We start from the raw sequence: 26,553 nt of genomic DNA, 5'->3' as shown, positions 1-26,553 counted from the left end.
CACATTATTATGCCTAATTTGGACAACCAGGTATGGTGAAGATAAGGTTCTTTTGAAAAAATAAAATAAAATAAAATAAGATAAATTTTAAAAAATTCTTGAATAAAAAAGAAAGTAAAACAATATAAAAACAGTTACATAGAAACTAGTAATTAATGAAAATGAGTAAAATTAACTGTTAAAGGTTAGTACTATTAGTGGACCAGCAGCATACTTACGGACTGTATTCCTTGCAGACTGTATTGATATATAATAGGGATGTCCGATAATATCGGCCTGCCGATATCGGCCGATAAATGCTTTAAAATGTAATATCGGAAATTATCGGTATCGTTTTTTTTATTATCGGTGTTTTGTTTTTTTTTGGTTTTTTAAAAATTAAATCAACATAAAAAACACAAGATACTTACAATTAGTGCACCAACCCAAAAAACCTCCCTCCCCCATTCATACTCATTCACACAAAAGGGTTGTTTCTTTCTGTTATTAATATTCTGATTCCTACATTATATATCAATATATAACAATACAGTCTGCAAGGGATACAGTCCGTAAGCACACATGATTGTGCGTGCTGCTGGTCCACTAATTGTACTAACCTTTAACAGTTAATTTTACTCATTTTCATTAATTACTACTTTCTATGTAACTGTTTTTATATTGTTTTACTTTATTTTTTATTCAAGAAATTTTTTTTAATGTATTTATCTTATTTTATTTAATACATTTTTTTTAAAAGGACCTTATCTTCACCATACCTGGTTGTCCAAATTAGGCATAATAATGTGTTAATTCCACGACTGTATATATCGGTATCGGTTGATATTGGTATAGGTAATTAAGAGTTGGACAATATCGGAATATCGGATATCGGCAAAAAAGCCATTATAAGACATCCCTAATATATAATTTAGGAACCAGAATATTAATAACAGAAAGAAACAACCCTTTTGTGTGAATGAGTGTGAATGAGTGTAAATGGGGGAGGGAGGTTTTTGGGTTGGTGCACTAATTGTAAGTGTATCTTGTGTTTGTTATGTTGATTTACTTAAAAAAAAACAAAAAACAATACAGATAATAAAAAAAACGATAACGATAATTTCCGATATCACATTTTAAAGCATTTATCGGCCGATATTATCGGACATCTCTAGTTCTAAGTTGTACAATACGGCAAGTATGAGGTGGCTGACAATGGAGCTAATGGAAGCACACTATTCTGCCCATTCATAGAGCCCTCCTAAAAAAAACATCCAAAAACTGCCCAAAATACTCCATTCACATCTCATGACGTGAGTATTAACCAAGTATTAGCAATATTGGTATTATCAGTGCTATTTTTTTAGCGCTAATTAGCTTCAATCAATCATCAATCAATGTTTACTTATATAGCCCTGAATCACGAGTGTCTCAAAGGGCTGCACGAGCCACAACGACATCCTCGGCTCAGATCCCACATCAGGGCAAGGAAAAAACTCAACCCAATGGGATGACAATGATTGACATAATGACATACTTATGCTGCCATATTGACATATTGAGCCGGTGAGCTGCTGCATTGGCTCCGAGTTGGTGAAAGTTAATAATATATATTATAAATCACGCCTCTCACCTGGAGGTTGTGGCAAAAACCGAGAAGTTGGTCAACTTTCGCATTCAACTTATACGAGAAGTAAACGAAAAGTCGCTCGTATGTCACCTTTTTTTTCGTTACCCGTTTGAAGATTATATTTAATTTTTCATTTAAACAGGAAGATACGAATCTCCCGTCAGTCGGCATCCCAGCGAGAGCAGACATTGCACAGTAAGTGATTCAAGTACCAATGATTGTCACACACACACACTAGGTGTGGTGAAATTTGTCCTCCGCATTTGACCCATCCCCTTGTTCAGCCCCTGGGAGGTGAGGGGAGCAGTGAGCAGCAGCGGTGGCCACGCCCGGGAATCATTTTTTGGTGATTTAACCCCCAATTCCAACCCTTGATGCTGAGTGCCAAGCAGGGAGGTAATGGGCCCCATTTTTATAGTCTTTGGTATGACTCGGCCGGGGTTTGAACTCAGGGCGGACACTATAACCACAAGGCCACTAATTGTTTTATTAAGTCCATAGTTTGTATTTCTTGTTTCGCACTTAGCGATACTGCTACCTGATGCTTAGTGTTTCACTAAAGCTGCATCTTCCTCACAGCTTCTAAAACGTGTAGCTCATTATATTCAGGCTCAAAAAAATGAAGGTTCCGGATCATCATTTGTCCTAAAGTAGTACCGAGTAGTGGTGTCGTTGAAGGAAAAGCGAACGTTGTGATGCGTCTGTGAAATTAATGCACCGCTCCATGCTTATCGGGACGGCGTGGCGAAGTTGGTAGAGTGGCTGTGCTAGTAATCGGAGTGTTGCTGGTTACTGGGGTTCAATTCCCACCTTCTACCTTCCTAGTCACGTCCGTTGTGTCCTTGGGCAAGACACTTCACCCTTTGCCTCTGATGGCTGCTGGTTAGCGCCTTGCATGGCAGCTCCCGCCATCAGTGTGTGAATGTGTGTGTGAATGGGTAAATGTGGAAATACTGTCAAAGCGCTTTGAGTACCTTGAAGGTAGAAAAGCGCTATACAAGTATAACCCATTTATCATTATCATATTTATCATGCTTAAAAAGAGCCAAAATACGTAAATATTACATGTTAACATGAATGTTACTACATTTTTATATACACTTTAAGCGTGTATAGAAAAACTTGGGGAGTTTTTTGGAATTTTTTTCAGAGCATGGAATAGAACGAATCCCCATTACCTGCATTGTTATCCACCTATTGCTAGCATTTATTTACGATTTAGAATGCATAAAAAAAGAACAATAAATGTGTAATATAAGGATTGTGAATGATATACCTTTTTTTTTTTAAGTTCCCCTTTAATGGGCGCCGTTTTTTGTACGTAGGTTGTTTCCCTTCCTCTTATGTCCACCACGTTACTATATTGGAGCAAAAAAAGCAATATATGAGGAAGAAAATGCAAAAAAATGCAAAGGCAAACAACAGCAGGGGTCCTAAAGCCTGTTGTGTTTGTACTGACTTTGTAAATAAGTGTGACTTTTTTTTTGGACGGTGCAACCTGGCGAGATTTTGGCCCAAAAGGAAGCGTCAGAGTGAGTAAATGTTGAGGGGGCAGTTTCTGGAAGGGATGAGGGGTGCGTGGAACTTAGCATGGAAAAAAAAACAAAAAAAACAATGAATCAAATAAAATAAAAGTTACTGGTTGGCGACGCGCCCAGTTTTCCAGGCTTCCTTACTACTCTCCGAGTCCAACAGTCGCACCGCCGCACACGAGTCGGGAGTCCCCGACACGTCTCTGCTGCTGGCGCCGGCCTCGCTGTCGGCCTCGCCGTCCTCGTCGTTGCTCTCGGCGCTGTAGTCCACGGCCTCCAGGAAGGACGGCTCATCCTCGTCCATCACGTAGGTTGTGGAGCAGCTGCTGTGCGGCCAAAAAAAAAAAAAAAGCGTTCCGAGATCAGAGAGTGGCGTTCACGCTGATGTTTTAGTCATGTGACCAAAGACATGGACATTTTACATATAACAGAACTCCAATATTACAAATCCAAATAACATTTACTAGGTTTATTTTCATATTGTGTTATATTTAACAGCTGAGATTTCACAAAAATCTTCTCGAATATATTTTTTAATAGCACCTTTGTCACACACACAGGCTTTTGTCTTCTAAATATTTGCCATTTTTCAGGATTTTTGCTATCTAATTAACTATTTATAATTGTGGTTGTAGTTTGCAGAGGTAGCCTCTAATATCGGGTTAAAAAAACGTTTTGGGGGTGCCTTTCTGAGATATGTTGGAGAAACTGATCTCCAAATGAACCCTGATTGAAACACAATGTGGGTGGTTGATGAGCATTTTGTGTGCTTGTTGGTTGTTTTATCTCTCTAAGGCCATTCAAGAACAGAGCTGTCTGTGATTTTTTGTGAATTGTCTGTGGTTTCTTTTTACTTTTATTTATTTATTATTATTTATATTTTATTTTATTTATATTTTATGTGTCTGAAAATTAACAAATTTAAAAAAAATGTTTTTAGTTATTAAGCTACATAAGAGGTAAATAATAGAATATTATGATTTGAAATACAAAATGACAGCAAAATTGTATAAAATGATTAAATTAAACAACTGATTTTGGCTTACAATTGTTACAGCATACAATTTTTTTTTTTTTTTTTCAAATTATGAAAATGATTAGGCAACTATAGCTTGCATTGTATTTTTGCACAATCAGTCTTGCTGTTAACTGCATTGGGACAAAGCTTGAAAATCAGGATTGAAGCAAAACTGTACATGCATGCTTTGTTTATATCGTCACTATGTTGCTATGTGCACATGGACACATTTAATTGGATTAAAAGCCTAATCAGAATAAACATTTTCACATAAACACGTCAATCGGAATATTCTAACCCGATCACACATGTTCGGGTCAAAATTTCAATTTGCTTTAAATGCGTAAAGTCATTCGGATTGAAAACACATCTTCCGAAATTCGGGTTGAAATGATCCTTACTGTGCATGTCTTTGATGTCAGATATACTTTAGTGGTGGAGTGGGGACTAAATTTAATAGTCTGGGAATTAAGTCTTGCAGCTGTCTCCCCCCAGTCAACATGTACAGAAGTAGCGTTATATACTGTTGAGTTTGTTGCTTTAAAACGACACTAGAAAAAAGTAAAGTATGGGATGGAGTGTCATGTGTCGATGTAACAATAAAAGAAAGAATCCAGTTGTCATCTTAACGAGCTGTTTTATTCACGACATTACAGCTACTTCAAGTGCTAACTGCCGGGCTTAAACCCATAAACACAATGTTGAAACATGAAGATGCGCCCCAACCCCTACAGAACAGCTCCATGTTAAAAAGAGAGGTAAAACAAAAGTAGTGAACAGAAGGAAACAATTATAAATACAGTGATAGTGTAGGACAAGCGGAAATGCACAAAGCCGTGTTTGTTTAAAGTGGAAATCTAGTGCTACTTCAGCACCTGCAGTGAGCAAACCTGTCCAAAAGACGGCGCCATAGCACAAATAATAACACACCATTCTGTTTAAGTTAGGTTCTGCGCATGTCAAAGTAAATGTCCAATTTAAGGTGTGATGCATGAAAATGCACGTCATAATCAGATCTTTTTTTTTTTTCAGGGTCCATGTACACAGTTACATTCTAATCTAAATGATGATCAGTTTAAATAAATGTTGTCCATGTACACATGGTTATTGTTCCTATTTAATTATTCAACATAGTTAAACCTGCAATAATAATCATATTATTAATAATATGTCAATTAAAAACTGAGCATTATTATTTATAATATAATTTATCATTGGCTGTGCCAGCAATCGGACGGTTGCTGGTTACTGGGGTTCAATCCCCACCTTCTACCATCCTAGTCACGTCCGTTGTGTCCTTGGGCAAGACACTTCACCCTTGCTCCTGATGTCTGCTGGTTAGCGCCTTGCATGGCAGCTCCCGCCATCAGTGTGTGAATGTGTATGTGAATGGGTGAATGTGGAAATACTGTCAAAGCGCTTTGAGTACCTTGAAGGTAGAAAAGCGCTATACAAGTATAACCCATTTATCATACATTTTAGGAAGTAATTAAACACCAAGCCTTTTAATAGAAAAATGCTTAGAAGAGCATTGATAGTTACTGTATATACCTTCGAGTTAGCTGGTTAGTTAGCAACATAGCTCAAAAAGTTATAAGCACATTTTTATAAAAACTTTCAGGCAATGTCAGAAATGGGATAAGAAACAAGTTATTCGATTTTGGGGAATGATCTGGAATATTTCTACTATGTTACCCTACGTTTAAGGTTAAAGTACCACTGATAGTCACACACACGCACACTAGGTGTGGTGGAATTACCCTCTGCATTTGACCCATCCCATTCTTACACCCCCTGGGAGGTGAGGGGAGCAGTGAGCAGCAGCGGTGGCCATTTTTTTAGTCTTTGGTATGACTCTGCCGGGGTTTGAACTCATGACCTACCGATCTCAGGGCGGACCACAAGGCCACTGGGCGGTGGCCCCACCTCCACCCACAAAAACAAAGAGAGTTCACTCCGTTTATTTAATTTCGCGAGGGAACAAACGCTCCCAAGTGCTGACAGCAACGCAAAGAGTGAACTCTTGCAGCCATTTTAGAAGCGACAGACAAAACAAACCAACACAGACAGATTTGGCAAACTCATTTGGGGTTGTTTGTTATTAGTTGGCAACATATCTCAAAAAGCTACGCGTGGATATTGATGAAACTCTCAGGAATTGTCAGAAATGGGATAAGAAAGAAGTGATTAGATTTTAGGGGTGATCCGGTTCTTCATGATTCGTTACTATTTGAGGGTCTGCACTATACAAGTCCTTTTGTAGTCCTAAAATGTTTTTTATAGCGAGAATAAATGCAGTTCATTATCATCACTGCACACGTTGTTACATTGTCTGCGAAGGCTAAAATTGGCGACGGCGTGCTGGGTCCGTCTTTCCCTGTGGATCCTAATGGTTTAAATGCTGGGGCTTCTTTTGAGGTTTTAGTGGCTTTAGTGGCTTTCTAATGGTGTTAATGGTCTGAAACGTGATCCCGGGGAGACAGTCGATCACGGGGGCATCGCTCTCCAGTGTGGCCAGCACAAGTGGGACCCAGAAATGGTGTGTCAGTGTGTGTGTGTGTGTGTGTGTGTTTAACGATGATGACGCGCACAAACAGATAATGACAGTTGTGTGCGTTAACAGGAAATGCTCTTTCTTTGGGTTTCGATATCTCCTTCTACCACTTTCTGAACACCCATTTAGTGTGGTACATATGCGCATCATCATTTACATCCACACACGCGCGCACACACACACACACACACACACACACACACACACACACACACACACACACACACACACACACACACACACACACACACACACACACACACATTCTTGTATTTGTTACCTTCTTGAGACCTCCGAAAGATGCCTACCTCTAGTATTACAATAAAAGTTGTAATTTTACTCAACGCAAGTCAAAATTTTACAAGAAAAACTGAACATTTGTGCAACATTATGATAACAGTTGGAATTTTACTCAGTAACAGTCGCAATTTTACAAGAAAAGCTTAACATTTTGGCAATTTTATGAAGAGTCGTAATTTTACTTGATAAGTCCCAATTTTATAAAAAAAACTTTAACATTTTGGCAATATTATAATAATAGTTGGAATTTTACTTGGCAAAATTATGACAAAAGTCAACATTTTACTAAACAAATGTCACTATTTTACAAGAACAACAAAAATATTGGCAATATTGTGATAAAAGCCGGAATTTTTGTCACCATTTTGCATAACATTTTTATAATTTTACATTAAAAAGTAATAACTTCAAAGAAAATATTGCAATATTACAGAAACAGAAAGAATATGAGAAATTCTTCCCAATTTTATAAGAAAAAAGTCGACACATTGTGAGAAAAAGACTGCAAAAAGACTTCATTTTTTTGTTGTTGAATTTTTTATTAGTAATTGCTTTTTAATCTTCATTATTTACTTCAAGTTATTACAGTATGTCTCTACATACATATTTATTTATTTTATTAATTTTGGCCAAAGGGGGCGCATTTCAATTTCTTACACACACTTGTTATTTCATATGTTGACCAGAGGGGGGGCACTTTTAAAACCGACACACAGTCAATTTGGAAAATCCCTCCTTTTTGGGACCACCCTCATTTTGATAGATTTCACCACCAGGGGTGCAAATGAGACATTCTCTATTAGATGCAATGCTTTTCCGTATTGGGACCATGATTTATGGCCTAACTTGTTCACACCTCCTCATATGGAAGCTACCTTTCCTTGTTGATGTCTCAAGAAGGGTAGAAATACAAGAACACACACACACACACACACATTCTTGTATTTGTTACCTTCTTGAGACCTCCGAAAAAGGCCTACCTCTAGTATTATAATAAAAATCGTAATTTTACTCAACGCAAGTCAAGATTTTACAAGAAAAACTGAACATTTGTGCAATATTATAATAAAAGTTGGAATTTTATTCAATAACAGTCGCAATTTTACAAGAAAAGCTTAACATTTTGGCAATTTTATGAAAAGAGTCATAATTTCACTTGACAAAAGTCACAATTTTATAAGAAAACTAACATTTTGGCAATGTTATAATAATAGTCGGAATTTTACTTGGCCAAATTATGACAAAAGTCAACATTTTACTAAAAAAAATTCACTATTTTACTAGAACAACAAAAATATTGGCAATATTGTGATAAGTCGGAATTTTTATGTGACAAATGTCACCATTTTGCATTAAAAATGTATAGTTTTACATAAAAAAGTAATAATTTCACAAGAAAATATTGCAATATTACAGAAACAGAAAGAATGAGAAATTCTTCCCAATTTTATAAAAAAAAAAGTCAACCCATTGTGAGAAAAAGACTGCAAAAAGACTTAATTTTTTTGTTGTTGAATTTTTTATTAGTAATTGCTTTTTAATCTTCATTATTTACTTCAAGTTATTACAGTATGTCTCTACATACATATTTATTTATTTTATTAATTTTGGCGAAAGGGGGCGCATTTAAATTTCTTAAACACACTTGTTATTACATATGTTGGCCAGAGGGGGAGCACCTCAAATTTTTTACACACACTTGTTATTTCATATGCTGACCAGAGGGGGGAGACCATTTTCTATTAGATGCAATGCTTTTCCGTATTAAGACCATGATTTATGTCCTAACTTGTTCACCGGTCCTCATATGGAAGGTACTTTTCCTTGTTGATGTCTCAAGAAGGGTAGAAATACAAGAACACACACACACACAAGCCTATCTAGCCTTTTACATACTGGCAGACACTCCCAATGGCAACAATATCATTGCAATGATGACCTATTAAATGCTAAGTGCTAGCATAAGACGGCCTGCCTGAGAGCATCCAATCTCGAAGGAGTACCAGCCAGAACATTTCAAGTCCCTTAATGATCAAAGACATCAATGATGAATGAGCACCTATCAATACGAGTGCGGGGAGCGTTAAGTGGTTTGGAGAATAAAAGCAACCCACTGTCTTAACAGAGCGCATCCAAATGAATAAATAAACAACAAGCTTGTTGTTACATTTTGTCATTTGTTGTTGCCGGTGAGGACGGTGCAAGCGTCGGCCAACCTGCGCTCGAGTAGACGATGTGCCTCAATAATTAGTCACCAGGTGCAAAGCTACAAACAAATCCTCAGCAGTTAGCTTTTTCCTCCTACTGTGTCACACACAACAAAGCCAGAGGTTGTGCCATCCCAAAATTTAAAATAAATCACTTCATTTAAAAAAAACGGCATAGTCTTATTGTTAGAATTATTGTTTCTAAGTTATCACAAAAACTTTGAGTTACATTGAGTGCCCGGCAAGAAGACAAAAGCTGTCTGTGAACCTACCAAGAGTAAGGCTCGTGAAACTCCATTTTGTAGGGGGGGAAGCAAGATGAAGGTGTTCCTGTTGTCTTTCATGTATTAGAATCAAACAGAAATATATTGTCTGACCTAAGGACTATAAAAGCGAAGAGGAAGCAGGACCAGAATCCCCTCCAGGCGACTTCCTTTTTCAACTGTTTTATGAACGTCTTTTTGAACTGTTTTACGAACTTCTTTTTTAACTCGTTTACGACCTTTTCTGTGAACTGTTTACGACCTTTGTCCTTTAGAAACAGCTATGGCCATGTGGTTAGAGAAAGTCCAAATAAAGGAAGGAGGCATACAATCTTTCGCCAGAGCGTGGGTGACACTGTAAGAGGTTACAGGCAACGTTCCCTCTAAGGTGCGCGCCTGCGCAATTGCGCACTGCTCAAGCGTCCTCTGCGCACAGCAAATATATGCCGCGCACCAAATCAAATCCCATCTGAATTCTAAACAAAATAAACACATTTATTCTGTGTAATTTTGCAATGCAACTCTGAGTGACAGTGACAGCAAGCGGCCCTAACGGTGTTCGTCAACACCGTTCAATTATTGTAACGTCTATCGAGATGCTTCGAGGACAGGAATTATATCGATCACTTTATTGAGCAAAACTGTTTATATTCGGCCATAACCACACCAAAAACATGAGTAAAAAATCGTCTATCTCGAAAAACTAGTCATTTTCTGCCGTACAAACCAGGCCAAAACCAACTTGTCATCTGTCACCAACACGCATAGCACTAAGCCAGTGGTGCGTTTATGGCCACACAAAAAGTCAGACAACTCAAACACCACACAAAGTTACACTATGACTCCTCAGTCATACGTGTGCTTATTCTACTGTCATTTATTATTAATGTTAATTTATTGATATTAATCATGGAATGCTGTTACTAGAGAAAGTTACAGGAATGCACACTTCATCCTATGCTTACATTTCATTGTGCAACAGGAGGATGTTTAAGGGGAACTAAATGTGATCTCTGAAAGGGGTACAAATAATTTCCAAAGCAGGACCACCACCCAGACATATTGTACAATACTAATCCATAGCTTATGAAAAACAATATTTCTTTTATTTTCATTACAAGTGGGCCAAATCACTAATATTACAAAATAATCTCATGAAAATGACTCCTCTCATTTGAGTGTTATTATAAAAGATTGGTTTGAGACAGGTGTGCTGCTGGTATTGTCACGTGTGATGTTGCTCACATGTGCTCCACTGAATGCTCAGGGAGTTTTTGAGTTTGCTCACACACATGAACAATTAGAGGGAACATTGGTTACAGGTCGACACGTTTCTCCTCAATTGAGTCCAAATGGAATTCTGTCTCTGTTTGATTCTTTGCTTCTTGTCTTGTTTAATAGATGTCATCAGTGTTTGAACCTGACACTTATGACCGTGCAGCAAGTGCAAACACACTGATGGACATTTGTGCTTTAAATATTAGTTTAAACTAGCCAACAAATAAACGCGTCCATCAAGTCATCAGCATGATTTTACGGCCAAGCAGCAAGTCAACATGCCTTTTGTAGAGGGCTGCTTATGAGGGGAGTAACGGTACGGTTTGTACCTCGGTTTTTAGGCAGCAGTTTTGGTTCTGTTTTGGTACGTTTTTTGGATGTGAAGAACACTTTTTTTTTCCTCCCAGAAGGAATCACTGGTGTACTGAATACTATAAACCAGGGGTGTGAAACTCATTTTAAAATGATGGCATTAAAACTAAAAAAATAAAGACAACTTCAGATTGTTTTCTTTGTCTTACTTTGGCCAAAAATAGAACGTTAAAGTACCCAATGATTGTCACACACACACTAGGTGTGGCGAAATTATTCTCTGCAATTGACCCATCACCCTTGATCACCCCCTGGGAGGTGAGGGGAGAACAAACACATTCTGAAAATATTACAATAAAAATATTGAAAAAATAAAGTTTAGATCCATGAAGGAAAGAAGAAAGTGAATGAATGTTTATAACTGAATACATTTACATTTGCATAAAAATGTGTTTTGTAAAATTTTTTTTAATGAATTAAGTAACGTTTATGACAACCTTTTCCCAAAACACAATATAGAATGTGAGATACAACAGGATAATGCATACATTTATCATTTGTTTTCAAAACGCTTACAAAAAAGTGGGACCCCAAAAATTTACTGTGGGACCCCATTTTTATGACTTGATGGGGTCCCTGGGACGCCATTTTGAAAATTACGAGCGCCAACACTGATGGAGTATTGGTGCGTGCAAAACAGCAGCAGGCGCCTGTGGCCTGCGGGCCGGATCTAATACTAATCACATATCATCCAGGGGGCCATAGATCATTCATTGGGAGGCCGTATCCGGCCCGCGGGCCTTGACTTTGATACCCCTGCTTTAAGACATTTTTCTTTTTCAAATTTTCATTTACTTAACACTTCTAAATGGGAAATTTCTTCCTATTCCTTGACTACTCATATACATCAGTGCTTCTCACTAATGCTTGGTCTGCAGGACACACATTAAGTCTTTAAAGGGACCTATTATTGTTTGCATTGGTTCACATACGTAAATGCTGCGCATGCTTCCACTCAGTGCATAATTAAAGGCCATTAACCTGAATTACTCACGTTGTCCACTAGATGGGCGACATAATAGCAGCATTATAAATGTCAGAATATTAAAATGAATGCAATCACCCTTTGGATAAGATTCCTTATTAATAAACTCATGAGGTCTCGTGGGCCAAATTAAAGACGTCAGTGAGTTCCACTTGGCCCGCAGGCTGTAGGTTGGACACCCCTGGTCTAAAAGGGGAGCAGCTTCTCCTTCTCTTCTCGCTGAGAGCTTAATTTAACGTCCAAATATGTACGTCCATGTCGCTGTGATGTCACAACGTAGTCTGCAAAACCCAGCGAATAGAGGCATCCGAACTTGTATGCAAGCTCACGCCAAAATGCTTTGGTATTGTTTAACACGAGTAACCAACATTTTAACAACATTTATAAGTAAGAAAAAAACAAAAATCCTCAAAGCCTTTTGAAAGCGAACCGTGACCCAAATTGCAATTTAAAAAAAAAAAATTTAAAATACGGAAATATGTTAAAGTGCAGTTTGAATTCGAGGTAGTGTAAAAAAAATGTGTGCCAACACAAAAAACTAATTGAACAATTGTTTAAGGAACAAAAGGTTTTTATTAGGGATGTCCGATAATGGCTTTTTGCCGATATCCGATATTGTCCAACTCTTTAATTACCGATACCGATATCAACCGATATATGCAGTCGTGGAATTAACACATTATTATGCCTAATTTGGACAACCAGGTATGGTGAAGACAAGGTAATTTAAAAAAAAATTAGTAAAATAAGATAAATAAATTAAAAACATTTTCTTGAATAAAAAAGAAAGTACAACAATATAAAAACAGTTACATAGAAACTAGTAATGAATGAAAATTAGTAAAATTAACTGTTAAAGGTTAGTACTATTAGTGGACCAGCAGCACGCACAATCATGTGTGCTTAGGGACTGTATCCCTTGCAGACTGTATTGATATATATTGATATATAATGTAGGAACCAGAATGTTAATAACAGAAAGAAACAACCCTTTTGTGTGAATGAGTGTAAATGGGGGAGGGAGGTTTTTTGGGTTGGTGCACTAATTGTAAGTGTACCTTGTGTTTTTTATGTTGATTTAATTAAAAAAAAAAAAAAAAAAAAAAAACGATACCGATAATTTCCGATATTACATTTTAACGCATATATCGGCCGATAATATCGGCAGGCCGATATTATCGGACATCTCTAGTTTTTATCCACAAATTTCTGAAGAGTTGAATCATTGCAAACATAAAATGTCTAATTCAAAAATATTGAATGTGAAAACATTTTTTTTTCTTTTGATTACCGTATTTTCCGCACTATAAGGCGCACTGGATTATAAGGCAATGAATGCTCTATTTTAAAACTTTGTTCATATATAAGGCGCACCGCATTACAAGGCGCACCGCATCATAAGGCGCATAGAATAGACGCTACAGTAGAGGCCGGGGTTACGTTATGCATCCCGTAGTTGCGAGACCTGTTGTGGCTCAATATTGGTCCATATATAAGGCGCACCAGATTATAAGGCGCACTGTCAGCTTTTGAGAAAATTGGAGGTTTTTAGGTGCGCCTTATAGTGCGGAAAATACAGTAACTTAGGTCAGTTAATGCTCACAGTCTGGCTCAGTCACAAACCTGGCAGCCAGCGTAGTGGGCTGAATTTCCCCATGTCACACAACATGGGTTTCAGCGGTGGGGTGTGGTCTCTCACCAGGTGCATTTAAATGGGGCCGATACTTCTTTAAAAATGTTGTCTTTCAACTTCTATGCAAGTGCTGTACATAATTCTTCATCATATGTTTTCCGGGCTGTAGTTTCAACTGTGTTTGAACATTACATCGTGGGGAGGACTTTTCCACAGGCACGCACAAGAGGTCTATAAGGTGTATTGAACCATGCAAAGAAGAGCACCGAACGTTACAACATTTTATCGCATACCATTGCATATTACTTTGGAGAGCTATCTTGCTAGCTTGCATGCAACCAAAGAAAGGCCTCTGCTCCAATAAACACCTGATATTCTCTGCTGTTGAGTAAATAAACTGCCATCTGGCCGGTGTTTCCATTATAATTACCGGTAGTTATCAAAACATACGACGTCAATGTTGCCCATCCGCATGAGGTTATGGCCGTGCAGCAGGTCAAGTTGCGTACTCTAGTTTGGAGAGCTGTATCTCGCTCGTTGGCGTCTGAACAAAGGAAGCTTTTCCCAAATTATTTACAAAGAAATTTTGAACAAATTACACTGTCTTATGGCCGTGAAGCAAGTGCAAACCTTCATAGAGACATCACAGTACAGTAAAAGGGTTGTTTACTACTTTGGAGTTGAATCTTGCTAACAAATAAACAGCTGGTACTTTCTGTGATGATCTAAACACCTCCAGGTAAGTATTTCGAAAAAGGACTTTTAATTAGTAAAAAAAAAAACGACCAACAAATTCAACATCAGCATAATCATACCTTAGTATATATCATATACAGTCATGGCCAAAAATATTGGCACCCCTGCATTTCTGTCAGATAATGCACCACTTCTCCCAGAAAATTGTGGACATCACAAATGCTTTTGTATTCACACGTTTATTTCTTTTGTTTGCATTGGAACAACCCCCCCCCCCCCAAAAAAACGCTAAATCTGATTTTATTGGACACAGAACTCCAAAAATGGACTAGACCAAATTATTGGCACCCTCAACTTAATATTTGGTAGCATCACATGCTTAGAATACAACTATTTCTTACAATTTTGAAAAGTTTGCAAATAAATTTGCCCAGTCCAATTTTGTGTTAAATAATATCAGATTTGGCTTTTTTTTGTGTTGTTCCAAAGCAAAAAAAAAAAGAAATAAACATGTGAATACCAAAGAATTTATAATTTCAACAATTTTCTGGGAGAAGTGGTGCATTATCTGACAGAAATGCAGGGGTGCCAATATTTTTGGCAATAAACAGCACGTAAAGGGGCGCTTACTACTTTGGAGTGCAAATAACAAATGCCTACCTCAATTTAACCCCTGGTACTCTCTGCAGCTGAGTAGACAAACACCTCCAGGCCAGGGTTATAGGAAATAAGTTAGTTATAAGGCTTGGTTATCACTAGGAAACTCAGTAGAGGGGTGTCACCTGGGTAGAGGAGGACCCTTTAGCGTGGTGCAGATATGGCGACGAATGACACCGTCCTTTTATTTCACGAACCAGGAAGTTTGCGATTTCTAACCTGACCACTTTGGGCTGCGTGCCGATGAGGTCGCTCTCCAGGTCCAGCAGGTGTTGGTGGTTGTGGACACCCGTCATTCTTTTCAGCCTCAGCAGGGCCACGCAGAACTGGGCTCCCATCTCCTCCAGCTCCCTGGTGCCAATCTGAAAGCCCTGGATGACAACAACACATCCCAAAAAAACCACCCATGAAGAGATGGACGTGCACGAGTGCACCTTATATTTCGCGGTCTAATTATTTACAAATGTCCTGAGGAGGATCAACAATAAGACATGGTCACATATCTCCTGTTCAGCAAGTGTAACGGTGTATGAACCATTTACGACACCAAGGAGAGGAAACTGGTCACACGCCCTCACAAAGAGAGCTTTTTGTCCCTTCCCTGCAGGAAGGCCAAAACTTGGCCAGGGTCTCGTGTTCCTGCACATCTGGACAAACGCTTTCATGCACCAAACAACGGGAGGGAGAGAGCTTTTGAATGTGAAAACTGCCTCACAAGACCCCCTCTGTTTGCATTCAAACACTCCCAATCATTGTGTAGAGTTTGTCAGGTGTGTTGTGGGAATTCATCTAATTTCACTGTCCAAAAATGATTATTTAGTACATACATGTATCTATGTTCTCCTTGCTATGCCATGACAAGAAGAACATTGACATTTTCTTCCACTAGGTGGCAGAAAGTGGACGGTTTACCTGTGTATGCACCTGTTGCCATTCATACAAGAGAATACGTAGATTTTTTTTTCCATCATGGCTTTATAAACGTTGAGAAAACTGCATGAAAATACTGGAGGGGGAAAAAAGGACTGCAGCACCCTCTGGTGGACAAGTACATTACTTACCCCAGCCACTGTGACTATGCGTAAGCATATCTAATGGTGTACTTCAAGAAAAAAATGTGCCTGCTTTGATGCCTTATATTGCGTTACCTTATATTTGCCTTGGTCACAGCCACAGACGGTGCTCTCCATGGTGTAGCTGCGCTGCACGCCGATCTCCCTCCACACAACCACGCGTGCCGTCGACTCTTTGGAGCGCTCCACCACAAAGCTGCAGCTGCCCATGCTGAAGGCCGGAGCGATCTGGGAGAGGATCTTTGGAAGGGCCTGAAAAACAACACAGGTATTTATATATTTCAGTTTATTCTGTAGTTTTATTGCGTCTGGTGCATAACGCAATGCACCATGAAGTGAACTTTTAAGACTTGTAATAACTGGTTGATCAGTTGTTAGCATCAGAGGTGGGTAGAGTAGCCAGAAATTGTACTCAAGTAAGAGTACTGTTACTTTAGAGATTTATGACTCAAGTAAAAGTAAGGAGTAGTCACCCAAATATTTACTTGAGTAAAAGTAAAATGTATGTTGTGAAAAAACTACTCAAGTACTGAGTAACTGATGAGTAACCTGTTCGTTTAATGATGACGGCAACAAATAATGCACAAAAACAAAAAAATAGCAATGAGCAAATTCAGAGCCAGGAATATCTCTTAAGCAACTAAAACAATAATATATATTAAATAATAATACATTAACATAAAAAAATTAAAGCAAATTGAGCCACAATAACTTAACAGACTCAGTAGGCAGAGATTACAAAGGAAAATAACAAGTTAGCCTTTATGCAAACCATAAACTGATAGGTGTGGGCTGCACGGTGCACCTGGGAACACACTGTGCACTTCTGATTGGTGTTTCTATGCATGTGTGAGTGTGTGTGCGACTGTGCGTGTGAGTCTCTGTCTGTCTATGAGGCTGCAGTGCGTTAATAAATGTCCCCACATGATGTACATTTGACAGTGATTCATAGCAGGGAAGCTAACATCAGCCTACGGTAACAACCAAAATATCTACCAACGTTACTTACCGCGATGTGCTTCCTCAAATTTGACGTTGAGTTCATGTAAGCTTAAGCTTGTTAATCATGTGACCGCCTGGCTCTGTTTGATTGGTGAAACGGAGTCAAACGTCACCAGTGACTACATTTGATTGGTGAAACGTCACCAGTGAGTGCATTTGATTGGTGAAACGCAGGCATGCGATATATCCTACTTTGAAGGTCTGTCTGACAGACCAAAACAAACAAAGTGTGCATTAACAGATTGATAAAAATCAGTAGCGAGTAGCGAGCTGAATGTAGATAAATGGAGCGGAGTAAAAGTAGCGTTTCTTCTCTATAAATATACTCAAGTAAAAGTAAAAGTATGTTGCATTAAAACTACTCTTAGAAGTACAATTTATCCCAAAAAGATGTAACGGAGTAAATGTAGCGCGTTACTACCCACCTCTGGTTAGCATTGTTCTATCCTTATTGGTTAATTAATGAGGGTTTGGTTGGTTTCTCTGACTTTCTGGCTCCAAAAATAAACTATCATAGCAACTGACAAAATGGCAAAAAACATAACCACCCCTGAGAAAAGTAGTGTTTTTTCGGCTACACTTTTAGGCCTGATTTTGCGACAGGTCTAAAAATCAGTTTTGGGTCATATTTAGAGTTTGGGGATGTTTCCTGCATGACCTGAAAAAAGAAGGCAACCGAAATAAGATGTGAACGGTCTGTCCAAAAATCTAAAAAGTGGGGTTTTAGGCCTGCCAAGAGCCTGTCTCAATATTTTTGTCCATATTATATACAGTAGCAAAGGTTGTATTTTTACCTCATCCTTCTTCACTTTAAGCGTGAGTGAAGAATGCACTACCGAACTGATAAGACCCGATAAGTCGGAAAGAGATGACAGTATTATCTGCTCACAGATGCTATCTGGTGGTTGTTTGAGCACACCGCAGCTCGTCCTGGATAGTCCAACCCCTCAATGCTTCAGTCGCACGCAGGATTCTCACAGGAATGAGGCAAAAAGTAGTATGTGTATCCTTTTAGTTCTGTTTTTAGTCATGTGAAGAAAACCTAATTTGTTCTAAATTGGGAATTATGTTTTAGAAAAACACAGAATTACAAAACGTTAAAAGAGACTTACAACTGGTTGTTATTACATTATTTTAATATAATATGTTGGTTAAGGATCTAAAGCGTCTGAGGCAGAAAACTCTAGGGCTGAAAATGAGTCCGGCTGTGTTGAGCTGTTTAAAATAGATTATGTTTTCAACCTAAATGCTGGGTTGAGCTTGTTGGGTCATATTTATGGGTTATTTCTTTTTTGTGACCCAACCAGTAACCCAGCTGGCTGGGTTAAATAAGAACCCCATCTTGCTGGGTTAATGTAACCCAGGATTGGTTTGGTTCAATAGTTACCCAGCAGCTGGGTTGAAAACTACCCACATTGGGTAGTTTTCAACCCAGCAATATTTAGAGTGCAATGTTTGATAAACAAACATTTGCGTTTAAGAAAAAAAATTATATTTATAGCTTGAAAATTATCTGTCTAAAGGTACACTTATCAAAGATAAAAACGTCTTTCTATCTATGGTTATGTACAAGATGACTCTGAACAAAATGCACTTATCACGGTTAAATATTTGAATGCTGAACAGCCCTAATACACAGTATATTAAAGAAAAAGGTTTTAACATCTTTAAACAAACAGAGCAGTAAAAAATATTTATGTAAATATGTAAAAAAAAAAGTAAAAAATTTATTTTGTAACAAACTATTTTTTTTTACAAATGTGTAAAATATTATAATTTAATAGTTCTCAACCACACCAAATAAAAAGTGAAAATAACTAGAAACTGGAGTTCATAATTGAAAGTCATGATTGGGGCGGTATAGCTCGGTTGGTACAGTGGCCGTGCCAGCAACTTGGGGGTTCCAGGTTCGATCCCCGCTTCCGCCATCCTAGTCACTGCCGTTGTGTCCCTGGGCAAGACACTTTACCCACCTGCTCCCAGTTCCACCCACACTGGTTTAAATGTAACTTAGATATTGGGTTTCACTTTGTAAAAGCGCTTTGAGTCACTAGAAAAAAGCGCTATATAAATATAATTCACTTCAAAGTGTGTGTAAGTTACAGGAAGTGTGTGTGTGTGTGTCTGTGTGTGTGTGTGTGTGTGTGCTCACCCTGTATCCTAGGTCCTCCTGTAATTCAGTGGAAGCTGCGCTGATGTTAGACTGCCAGATTGTTTCCTTCACACTGCAGCCGTACATGAATACGTTCTTCTTTCTGGAATGGCCGTGGTAGTCACAGAACACCTGAGACGCGCAAAAAATACCCTAAATAAGAATACTGCCAAAGGGATGTGACGAGAAGCTGGTCCAGGTTGTTGTACCAGCGGTGCTCTCTGCGTGTGTGCGAGGTATTGCAGCAGGCTCTTGGTGTGGTAGATGGTCGGGTGGAGCTCAGCGTCGGGGTTTTGCCATTGGCGATTCAAGTCTTCTCCGCTCAATGAACAGCGGTCACTACACAGTTGAGGGAAAATGTTAGAAGTCGCTATCACCGTGAGCCTTTCCCCGCTTCCCCACACTCACTTTCCGTTGACGACTCCGTCAGGGTTGAGCATGGGCACTATCTTGAAGATGTAGGCCTCTCTCAGGCTGGCGGCCTGCGAGCTGGCGCCCATAAGGAACTCCAGCGTGCCCTTCATCACCCAGCTGGCGTTGGTTTCTCCGGGGTGCACTCTGGCTGACAGGAAGATCAATGGACGATTCCCTGAAGAGAGAACACAACAACAACACAAGAAGATGATCTCTTTGGATTGAACTATAGTGGCGCTAGATAATACCAGGTGTCTATTCGAAAGGAGGCCCACATATGCATATTATCAACTTTATCTGTCATAAATGATGACTACCGTATTTTTCGGAGTATAAGTCGCTCCGGAGTATAAGTCGCACCGGCCGAAAATGCATAATAAAGAAGGAAAAAAAACATACACTACCGTTCAAAAGTTTGGGGTCACCCAAACAATTTTGTGGAATAGCCTTAATTTCTAAGAACAAGAATAGACTGTCGAGTTTCAGATGAAAGTTCTCTTTTTCTGGCCATTTTGAGCGTTTAATTGACCCCACAAATGTGATGCTCCAGAAACTCAATCTGCTCAAAGGAAGGTCAGTTTTGTAGCTTCTGTAACGAGCTAAACTGTTTTCAGATGTGTGAACATGATTGCACAAGGGTTTTCTAATCATCAATTAGCCTTCTGAGCCAATGAGCAAACACATTGTACCATTAGAACACTGGAGTGATAGTTTCTGGAAATGGGCCTCTATACACCTATGTAGATATTGCACCAAAAACCAGACATTTGCAGCTAGAATAGTCATTTACCACATTAGCAATGTATAAAGTGTATTTCTTTAAAGTTAAGACTAGTTTAAAGTTATCTTCATTGAAAAGTACAGTGCTTTTCCTTCAAAAATAAGGACATTTCAATGTGACCCCAAACTTTTGAACGGTAGTGTATATAAGTCGCACTGGAGTATAAGTCGCATTTTTTGGGGAAATTGATTTGATAAAACCCAACACCAAGAATAGACATTTGAAAGGCAATTTAAAATAAATAAAGAATAGTGAACAACAGGCTGAATAAGTGTACGTTATATGAGGCATAAATAACCAACTGAAAACGTGCCTGGTATGTTAACGTAACATATTATGGTAAGAGTCATTCAAATAACTATAACATATAGAACATGCTATACCTTTACCAAACAATCTGTCACTCCTAATTGCTAAATCCCATTAAATCTTATACGTCTAGTCTCTTACGTGAATGAGCTAAATAATATTATTTGATATTTTACGGTAATGTGTTAATAATTTCACACATAAGTCGCTCCTGAGTATAAGTCGCACCCCCGGCCAAACTATGAAAAAAACTGAGACTTATAGTCCGAAAAATACGGTACTCTATATTAGTGGTATTCTCTTTTCTCTACAACTTAAATTGCATATTTATTCTATTCTATCTTCTTTTTAGTGTGGCCTTTTAAAGAAAACAAACTTGCACAGTTGATTTTAAAATCCTCCATGAATAGTTACTGTCAACGAGAAGGAGTTACATTTCCACTGCAAAATGAAAGTAACAATTCTCTGTCAACCAATCAATGGACAGCTGCATTTGTACAAATTAGTTGTTTTTAATTCGTTTTATCCATCCATCCATCCATTCTCTACCGCTTATTCCCTTCTGGGTCACGGGGGGCGCTGGAGCTATTATGGAAAAACATAATATTTATAGTAAGTAATGTTGTATAAAGTTAGAATTTTAGGGAAAAAGCTCTTAATATGCAAAAAAATATTAATCTTACAACAAAGTCTTAAAGAGTCGTAATTTTAGGGTAAATAGTACTAAATTTATGAAAAACAATCTTCTTGTTAAGAAAAGTCCGAAGTGTATGATAAACAGTGTTGGGTTAGTTACTGAAAACCAGTAACTAGTTACAATTACTAGTTACTTAATTTCAAAAGTAACTCAGTTACTAACTCAGTTACTTACACCAAAAAGTAGTGCGTTACTGTGAAAAGTAACTATTTAGTTACTTCCTTTTTTCTTCTTTTTTTTTTTTAAAGCTCCCATTAATGCCCTTTTAGCCTTCATTTCAGTACTGTTATTGCACTGGAGAATAATACAATCTGTTGACCAACTTGACATGCATTTGTATCTTCCTTTTAACATAATTAATGAAAAACAGTGCAACATAAAAAGGCATTCTCCTTTCTTTAAACTTGGACCAATGACCATTAATAAAAAACAACTGAAAGTGCAACATAAGAAGGCACATCATCTTCCTTGAAACATAGATAGTGAAATAAAGCCTGACATCTGGAGTGATGCTGCTGTCTTCCACACTTGGAGTCATGGATTGTAGGATCCTTGTTTTCAGTGGCAGGATCATTGCCACAGATGGTGAAGTTTCAGTGCTCAGTAGAGATGTAACACTTTTGAGGGGTTTAAGCACCTGGAGGACCTCCTCTGCCACTCTCACATCATCAGACAGGTTGATGATGTCTTTGACATTTGTCTGCAGGGTGTTGTGGGTCAATGCAGAGTATATAGCTGCCTGCTGCTCCAACATATCATAAGTGGAGTTCCACCTCGTTGGGACATCATGTATGAGCTTTATGAGTAGGCAGCTTTAGCATTTCTTGCTTTGTCTTAAGCACATGAGCAGCTGTTGTGCTTGGGTGGAAGTAGGAAACCTCCTTCCTGATCCTCCCAAGGAGGCGCTCCATCCTATTGACTGAGATGTGATGCCAAATTCACTACATGTGCAAAGCACCTATCTGTGGTCCCAATCCTGCCTCATTCACTGCACTTATGTGATTTTTGGCATTATCACGTGACTTGGATATCTTTATCCTCCATTCCTCCACTGCTTGTGTCAGTACCTGCGCAAGGTGACTCTCGTAGAGGGGGCGTGTCTGCTCATCTGCCAGTCTGCTGTGATGAAGTGAGCGCTTATCGTCACATTGTTTCCCTGGACGTCCACCCTTCTGTCATGAGCGCAACAGACGATGCTCGGGATAGTTCATCATACAGCCCTTTGAGACACTTGTGATTTAGGGCTATATAAATAAACATTGATTGATTGATTGATCCACAACTTTTTTCTTCTCCTGCTCATAAAGATCTGGCACAATCTTAACGCTGAAGTGGGTGCGCGACGGGATGTCGTAACGTGGCTCAAGCACGTTCAGCATGTGTTTAAAAGCCTCCTTTTGCACAACTGAGTCTGACTGCACCTATAAACACACCGATTAAATGGCGCGGGGCGTTGAAGCTCCTCCGTTACACCACTCGCCATGACCACGCTGTGTGAGGACTGAACGTGCAGACACCTTTTTTTTGTTTTATATATCAAACCGCGGATCACGTGTGTGCCGAACCGCAGACACGCCCCCCCCCCCACCCTCCTCCCCACACCCAGACACACACACACGCCTCTTTTTTTCTCTCCGGTGTGTGACAGAGGAAGATTCAGAAGAAAGACACCGCAGCGCTTCTGTTTCTAGCCGATACTACATAAAAAATAACGTGCAGTAATGCATCATGTAGTAACGGTAACTGAGTTACTGAATATAAAAAAATAACGCGTTAGATTACTAGTTACCGCCGAAACTAACGGCGTTACAGTAACGCGTTAGTCCCAACACTGATGATAAATAAGTGTTGATATTACAAAAAACATTGTAATTTTAGGAAACCCTAAATTAGTGTACAACCTTGATATTACATATGTAAATGTATAGCTTCCGTAAAAAGACAACTATCTATTTGAGTTGAACCGTCTATTTGTGTTGACGATGTATTCTGGGATCCACTAGAAAAAACACCGTATTCTCTTGGCGATAGTTGTTTTTGGGCTTTACTCACTAAACTGACAGATGTGGTCGCTGGAGTTGGACTCCGGCATGGCGGTGATGGTGAGGAGCGGGCAGCTGTTTCCACCCAGCGTCTCGCACAGGACGTCCTGTCTCAGGTAGATCTCGGGGGTCCTCATCGCCTCCAGCTTAAACAGGTGCATCTGCAAAGGTTATCGGTACAAACATGTTTTTGATGGGAGGACCACAGTTTGGGCTTGGTGAACTTAGCCAAACCGTGAATACAGTTACACAATGATTAATGAGTGCGCAGCAGCTGGAGAACACAGTGGGTGTGCAGGCTCAAATTTGTATTTAGCAGTCGGCGGATGCATGCGGGGTCACAGTGGAGGCGTAACAACAGGAGAGCTTATTAGTGTCAGTGTGAAGCCACTCCGCAAACATCCACAAATACTGCAATATCAACAACAATACCTTAAGAGACGAGTACGTGTACGGGTAATGGTAGGTAAAGTAGCAGACGTCATCCTTATGGCTGAAGCTGGTGCTGAAGCTCATTGTGTAGTACGACTTCCCTTTCTGGCCGCCTGTTGCAATAGAACTCCTGGCAAAATGGTTCCTGGGAAGAGAATTTGACAATTGTTTTTTATTAAAGGCCTACTAAAGTGACATTTTTTTATTCAAACGGGGATAGCAGATCCATTCTATGTGTCATACTTGATCATTTCGCGATATTGCCATATTTTTGCTGAAAGGATTTAGTAGAGAACATCGACAATAAAGTTCGCAACTTTTGGTCGCTTATAAAAAAAGCCTTGCCTGTACCGGAAGTAGCGTGACGTCGCCGGTTGAAGGGCTCCTCACATTTCCCCATTGTTTACACCAGCAGCGAGAGCGATTCGGACCGAGAAAGCGACGATTACCCCATTAATTTGAGCGAGGATGAAAGATTTGTGGATGAGGTACGTGAGAGTGAAGGACTAGAGTGCAGTGCAGGACGTTTCTTTTTTCGCTCTGACCGTAACTTAGGTAAAAGGGCTCATTGGATTCCACACTTTCTCCTTTTTCTATTGTGGATCACGGATTTGTATTTTAAACCACCTCGGATACTATATCCTCTTGAAAATGAGAGTCGAGAACGCGAAATGGACATTCACAGTGACTTTTATCTCCACGACAATACATTGGTGAAGCACTTTAGCTACGGAGCTAACGTGATAGCATCGTGCTTTAATGCAGATAGAAACAAAAGAAATAAGCCCCTGACTGGAAGGATAGACAGCAGATCAACAATACTACTATCAGGAGACACCGAACCAAACACTGGACATGTAACTACACGGTTAATGCTGTGCCGCCTGTCGAAGCCTAGCAATGCTGTTGCTAACGATGCCATTGAAGCTAACTTAGCTACGGGACCTCGTCAGAGCTATGATAAAAACATTAGCGCTCCACCTACGCCTGCCCTCATCTGCTCATCAACACCCGTGCTCACCTGCGTTCCAGCGATCGACGGCGCGACGAAGGACTTCACCCGATCATCGATGCGGTCGGCGGCTAGCGTCGGATAGCGCGTCTGCTATCCTCAAAGTCCTCCTGGTTGTGTTGCTGCAGCAAGCCGCTAATACACCGATCCCACCAACAGCTTTCTTCTTTGCAGTCTCCATTGTTCATTAAACAAATTGCAAAAGATTCACCAACACAGATGTCCAGAATACTGTGGAATTTTGCGATGAAAACAGAGCTGTTTGTATTGTGATACAATATGTCCGAATACTTCCGTTTCAACCATTGACGTCACGCGCATACGTCATCATACATAGACGTTTTCAACCGGAAGTTCCCCGGGAAATTTAAAATTGCACTTTATAAGTTAACCCGGCCGTATTGGCATGTGTTGCAATGTTTAGATTTCATCATTGATATATAAACTATCAGACTGCGTGGTCGGTAGTAGTGGGTTTCAGTAGGCCTCCAAAACACGATTGGTTTGTGACTTACTTGTAGTAACAGATGTCTGTTCCTGTCCTGACCCAGCGAGGCCTGCCACTGATGGCCTCCTGAACGGAGTACATCAGCACCTGCATGCCTATAAATAGATGTACAGTACATATACAGTGCAGGTGATTTGAATGATTGCATCGCACTGAGCGTCTTACCGTAGTTGAACTGACTGTTGGACTTTTCACAATTGATGATGTTGAAGCGGTACATGGTTCCAACGCGCATTCCGCTCACCTCGAAATAGAACCACTGGTGGTGGTGGTTGCTGTTGATGTCCGAATTCAGCACCAGGTCGTACTCGTACCTGCACGCCACAGACCGGTTTTAGATTGAATGACTAAATGAACGAAGGAAAAGAACATCATCTTTATGGTGATAATGCACGCTTTACAGGAGCTTACTTCCTGACTTGAATGGCCTTCCTGAGGTTGCCGGACTCAAACTGAGAGTTGAACTTCAACGACTCGCCATCGCTTTCAATCACGGGACAACTGCACACAAGCGTCATTTTAAGACAAATCAACCAAATTATTTGTATGGCACCTTACATCACAATGCTGCCCAATGTGCTTTACAGTATTAACAAGTTAAAAACTAGTCAGAAAAGCAGTATTTAATAAAAATACATGCATATTATAACAGTGCAGAGCTTCATTTAAAAGCAAATACAATTGCGTGTAAAAAGCCAGCTTGAATAAATAAGTTTTTAGTTGAGATTTAAAAGCTTCTAGTTCCATGATGGATCGCAACTTAGGAGGGAGTGAGTTCCATAACTCGGGAGCGAAAGCAGCAAAAGAACGATAACGCCATTTTTCAATTCATCCTTATGCAAAAGAAGTCATACTTTTACAAAACCCAAAACTAGTGAAGTTGGCACGTTGTGTAAAACGTAAATAAAAACAGAATACAATGATTTGCAAATCCTTTTCAACCTATATTCAACTGAATAGACTGCAAAGACAAGAATACTTAAATGTTCAAACTAGCAAACTTTGTTATTTCTTTACAAATTAGCTC

General features: G+C 39.3%; 1 protein-coding gene across 6 annotated transcripts in view; it reads right to left on the bottom strand.

The window, feature by feature from the left end:
* Positions 1-1,024: 1,024 nt before the first annotated feature.
* agtpbp1 (ATP/GTP binding carboxypeptidase 1) overlaps positions 1,025-26,553 on the bottom strand; it is a 62,916-nt gene continuing 37,387 nt past the window's right edge. For 2 of the 6 annotated variants that reach the window (XM_062025856.1, XM_062025861.1), the window contains 11 exons: positions 25,938-26,027; positions 25,692-25,840; positions 25,534-25,621; positions 24,007-24,151; positions 23,585-23,735; positions 19,740-19,920; positions 19,541-19,670; positions 19,332-19,463; positions 16,253-16,429; positions 15,324-15,475; positions 1,025-3,467 (listed from right to left, as the gene is read on the bottom strand). In XM_062025856.1, coding sequence (XP_061881840.1) covers positions 3,245-3,467; positions 15,324-15,475; positions 16,253-16,429; positions 19,332-19,463; positions 19,541-19,670; positions 19,740-19,920; positions 23,585-23,735; positions 24,007-24,151; positions 25,534-25,621; positions 25,692-25,840; positions 25,938-26,027 — 1,618 coding nt within the window. In that variant the 3' untranslated portion in view covers positions 1,025-3,244. Of the gene's footprint in view, positions 3,468-15,107; positions 15,476-16,252; positions 16,430-19,331; positions 19,464-19,540; positions 19,671-19,739; positions 19,921-23,584; positions 23,736-24,006; positions 24,152-25,533; positions 25,622-25,691; positions 25,841-25,937; positions 26,028-26,553 lie in introns of all 6 variants that reach the window. The other 4 variants (XM_062025859.1, XM_062025860.1, XM_062025857.1 and 1 more) reach the window with 4 other exon arrangements.

This window comes from Entelurus aequoreus, linkage group LG17 (assembly GCF_033978785.1).
Source record: "Entelurus aequoreus isolate RoL-2023_Sb linkage group LG17, RoL_Eaeq_v1.1, whole genome shotgun sequence".
Classification (NCBI taxonomy): domain Eukaryota; kingdom Metazoa; phylum Chordata; class Actinopteri; order Syngnathiformes; family Syngnathidae; genus Entelurus; species Entelurus aequoreus.
Note: the sequence above shows the minus strand (reverse complement) of the source record. Positions and strands in the feature narration are given on the sequence as shown.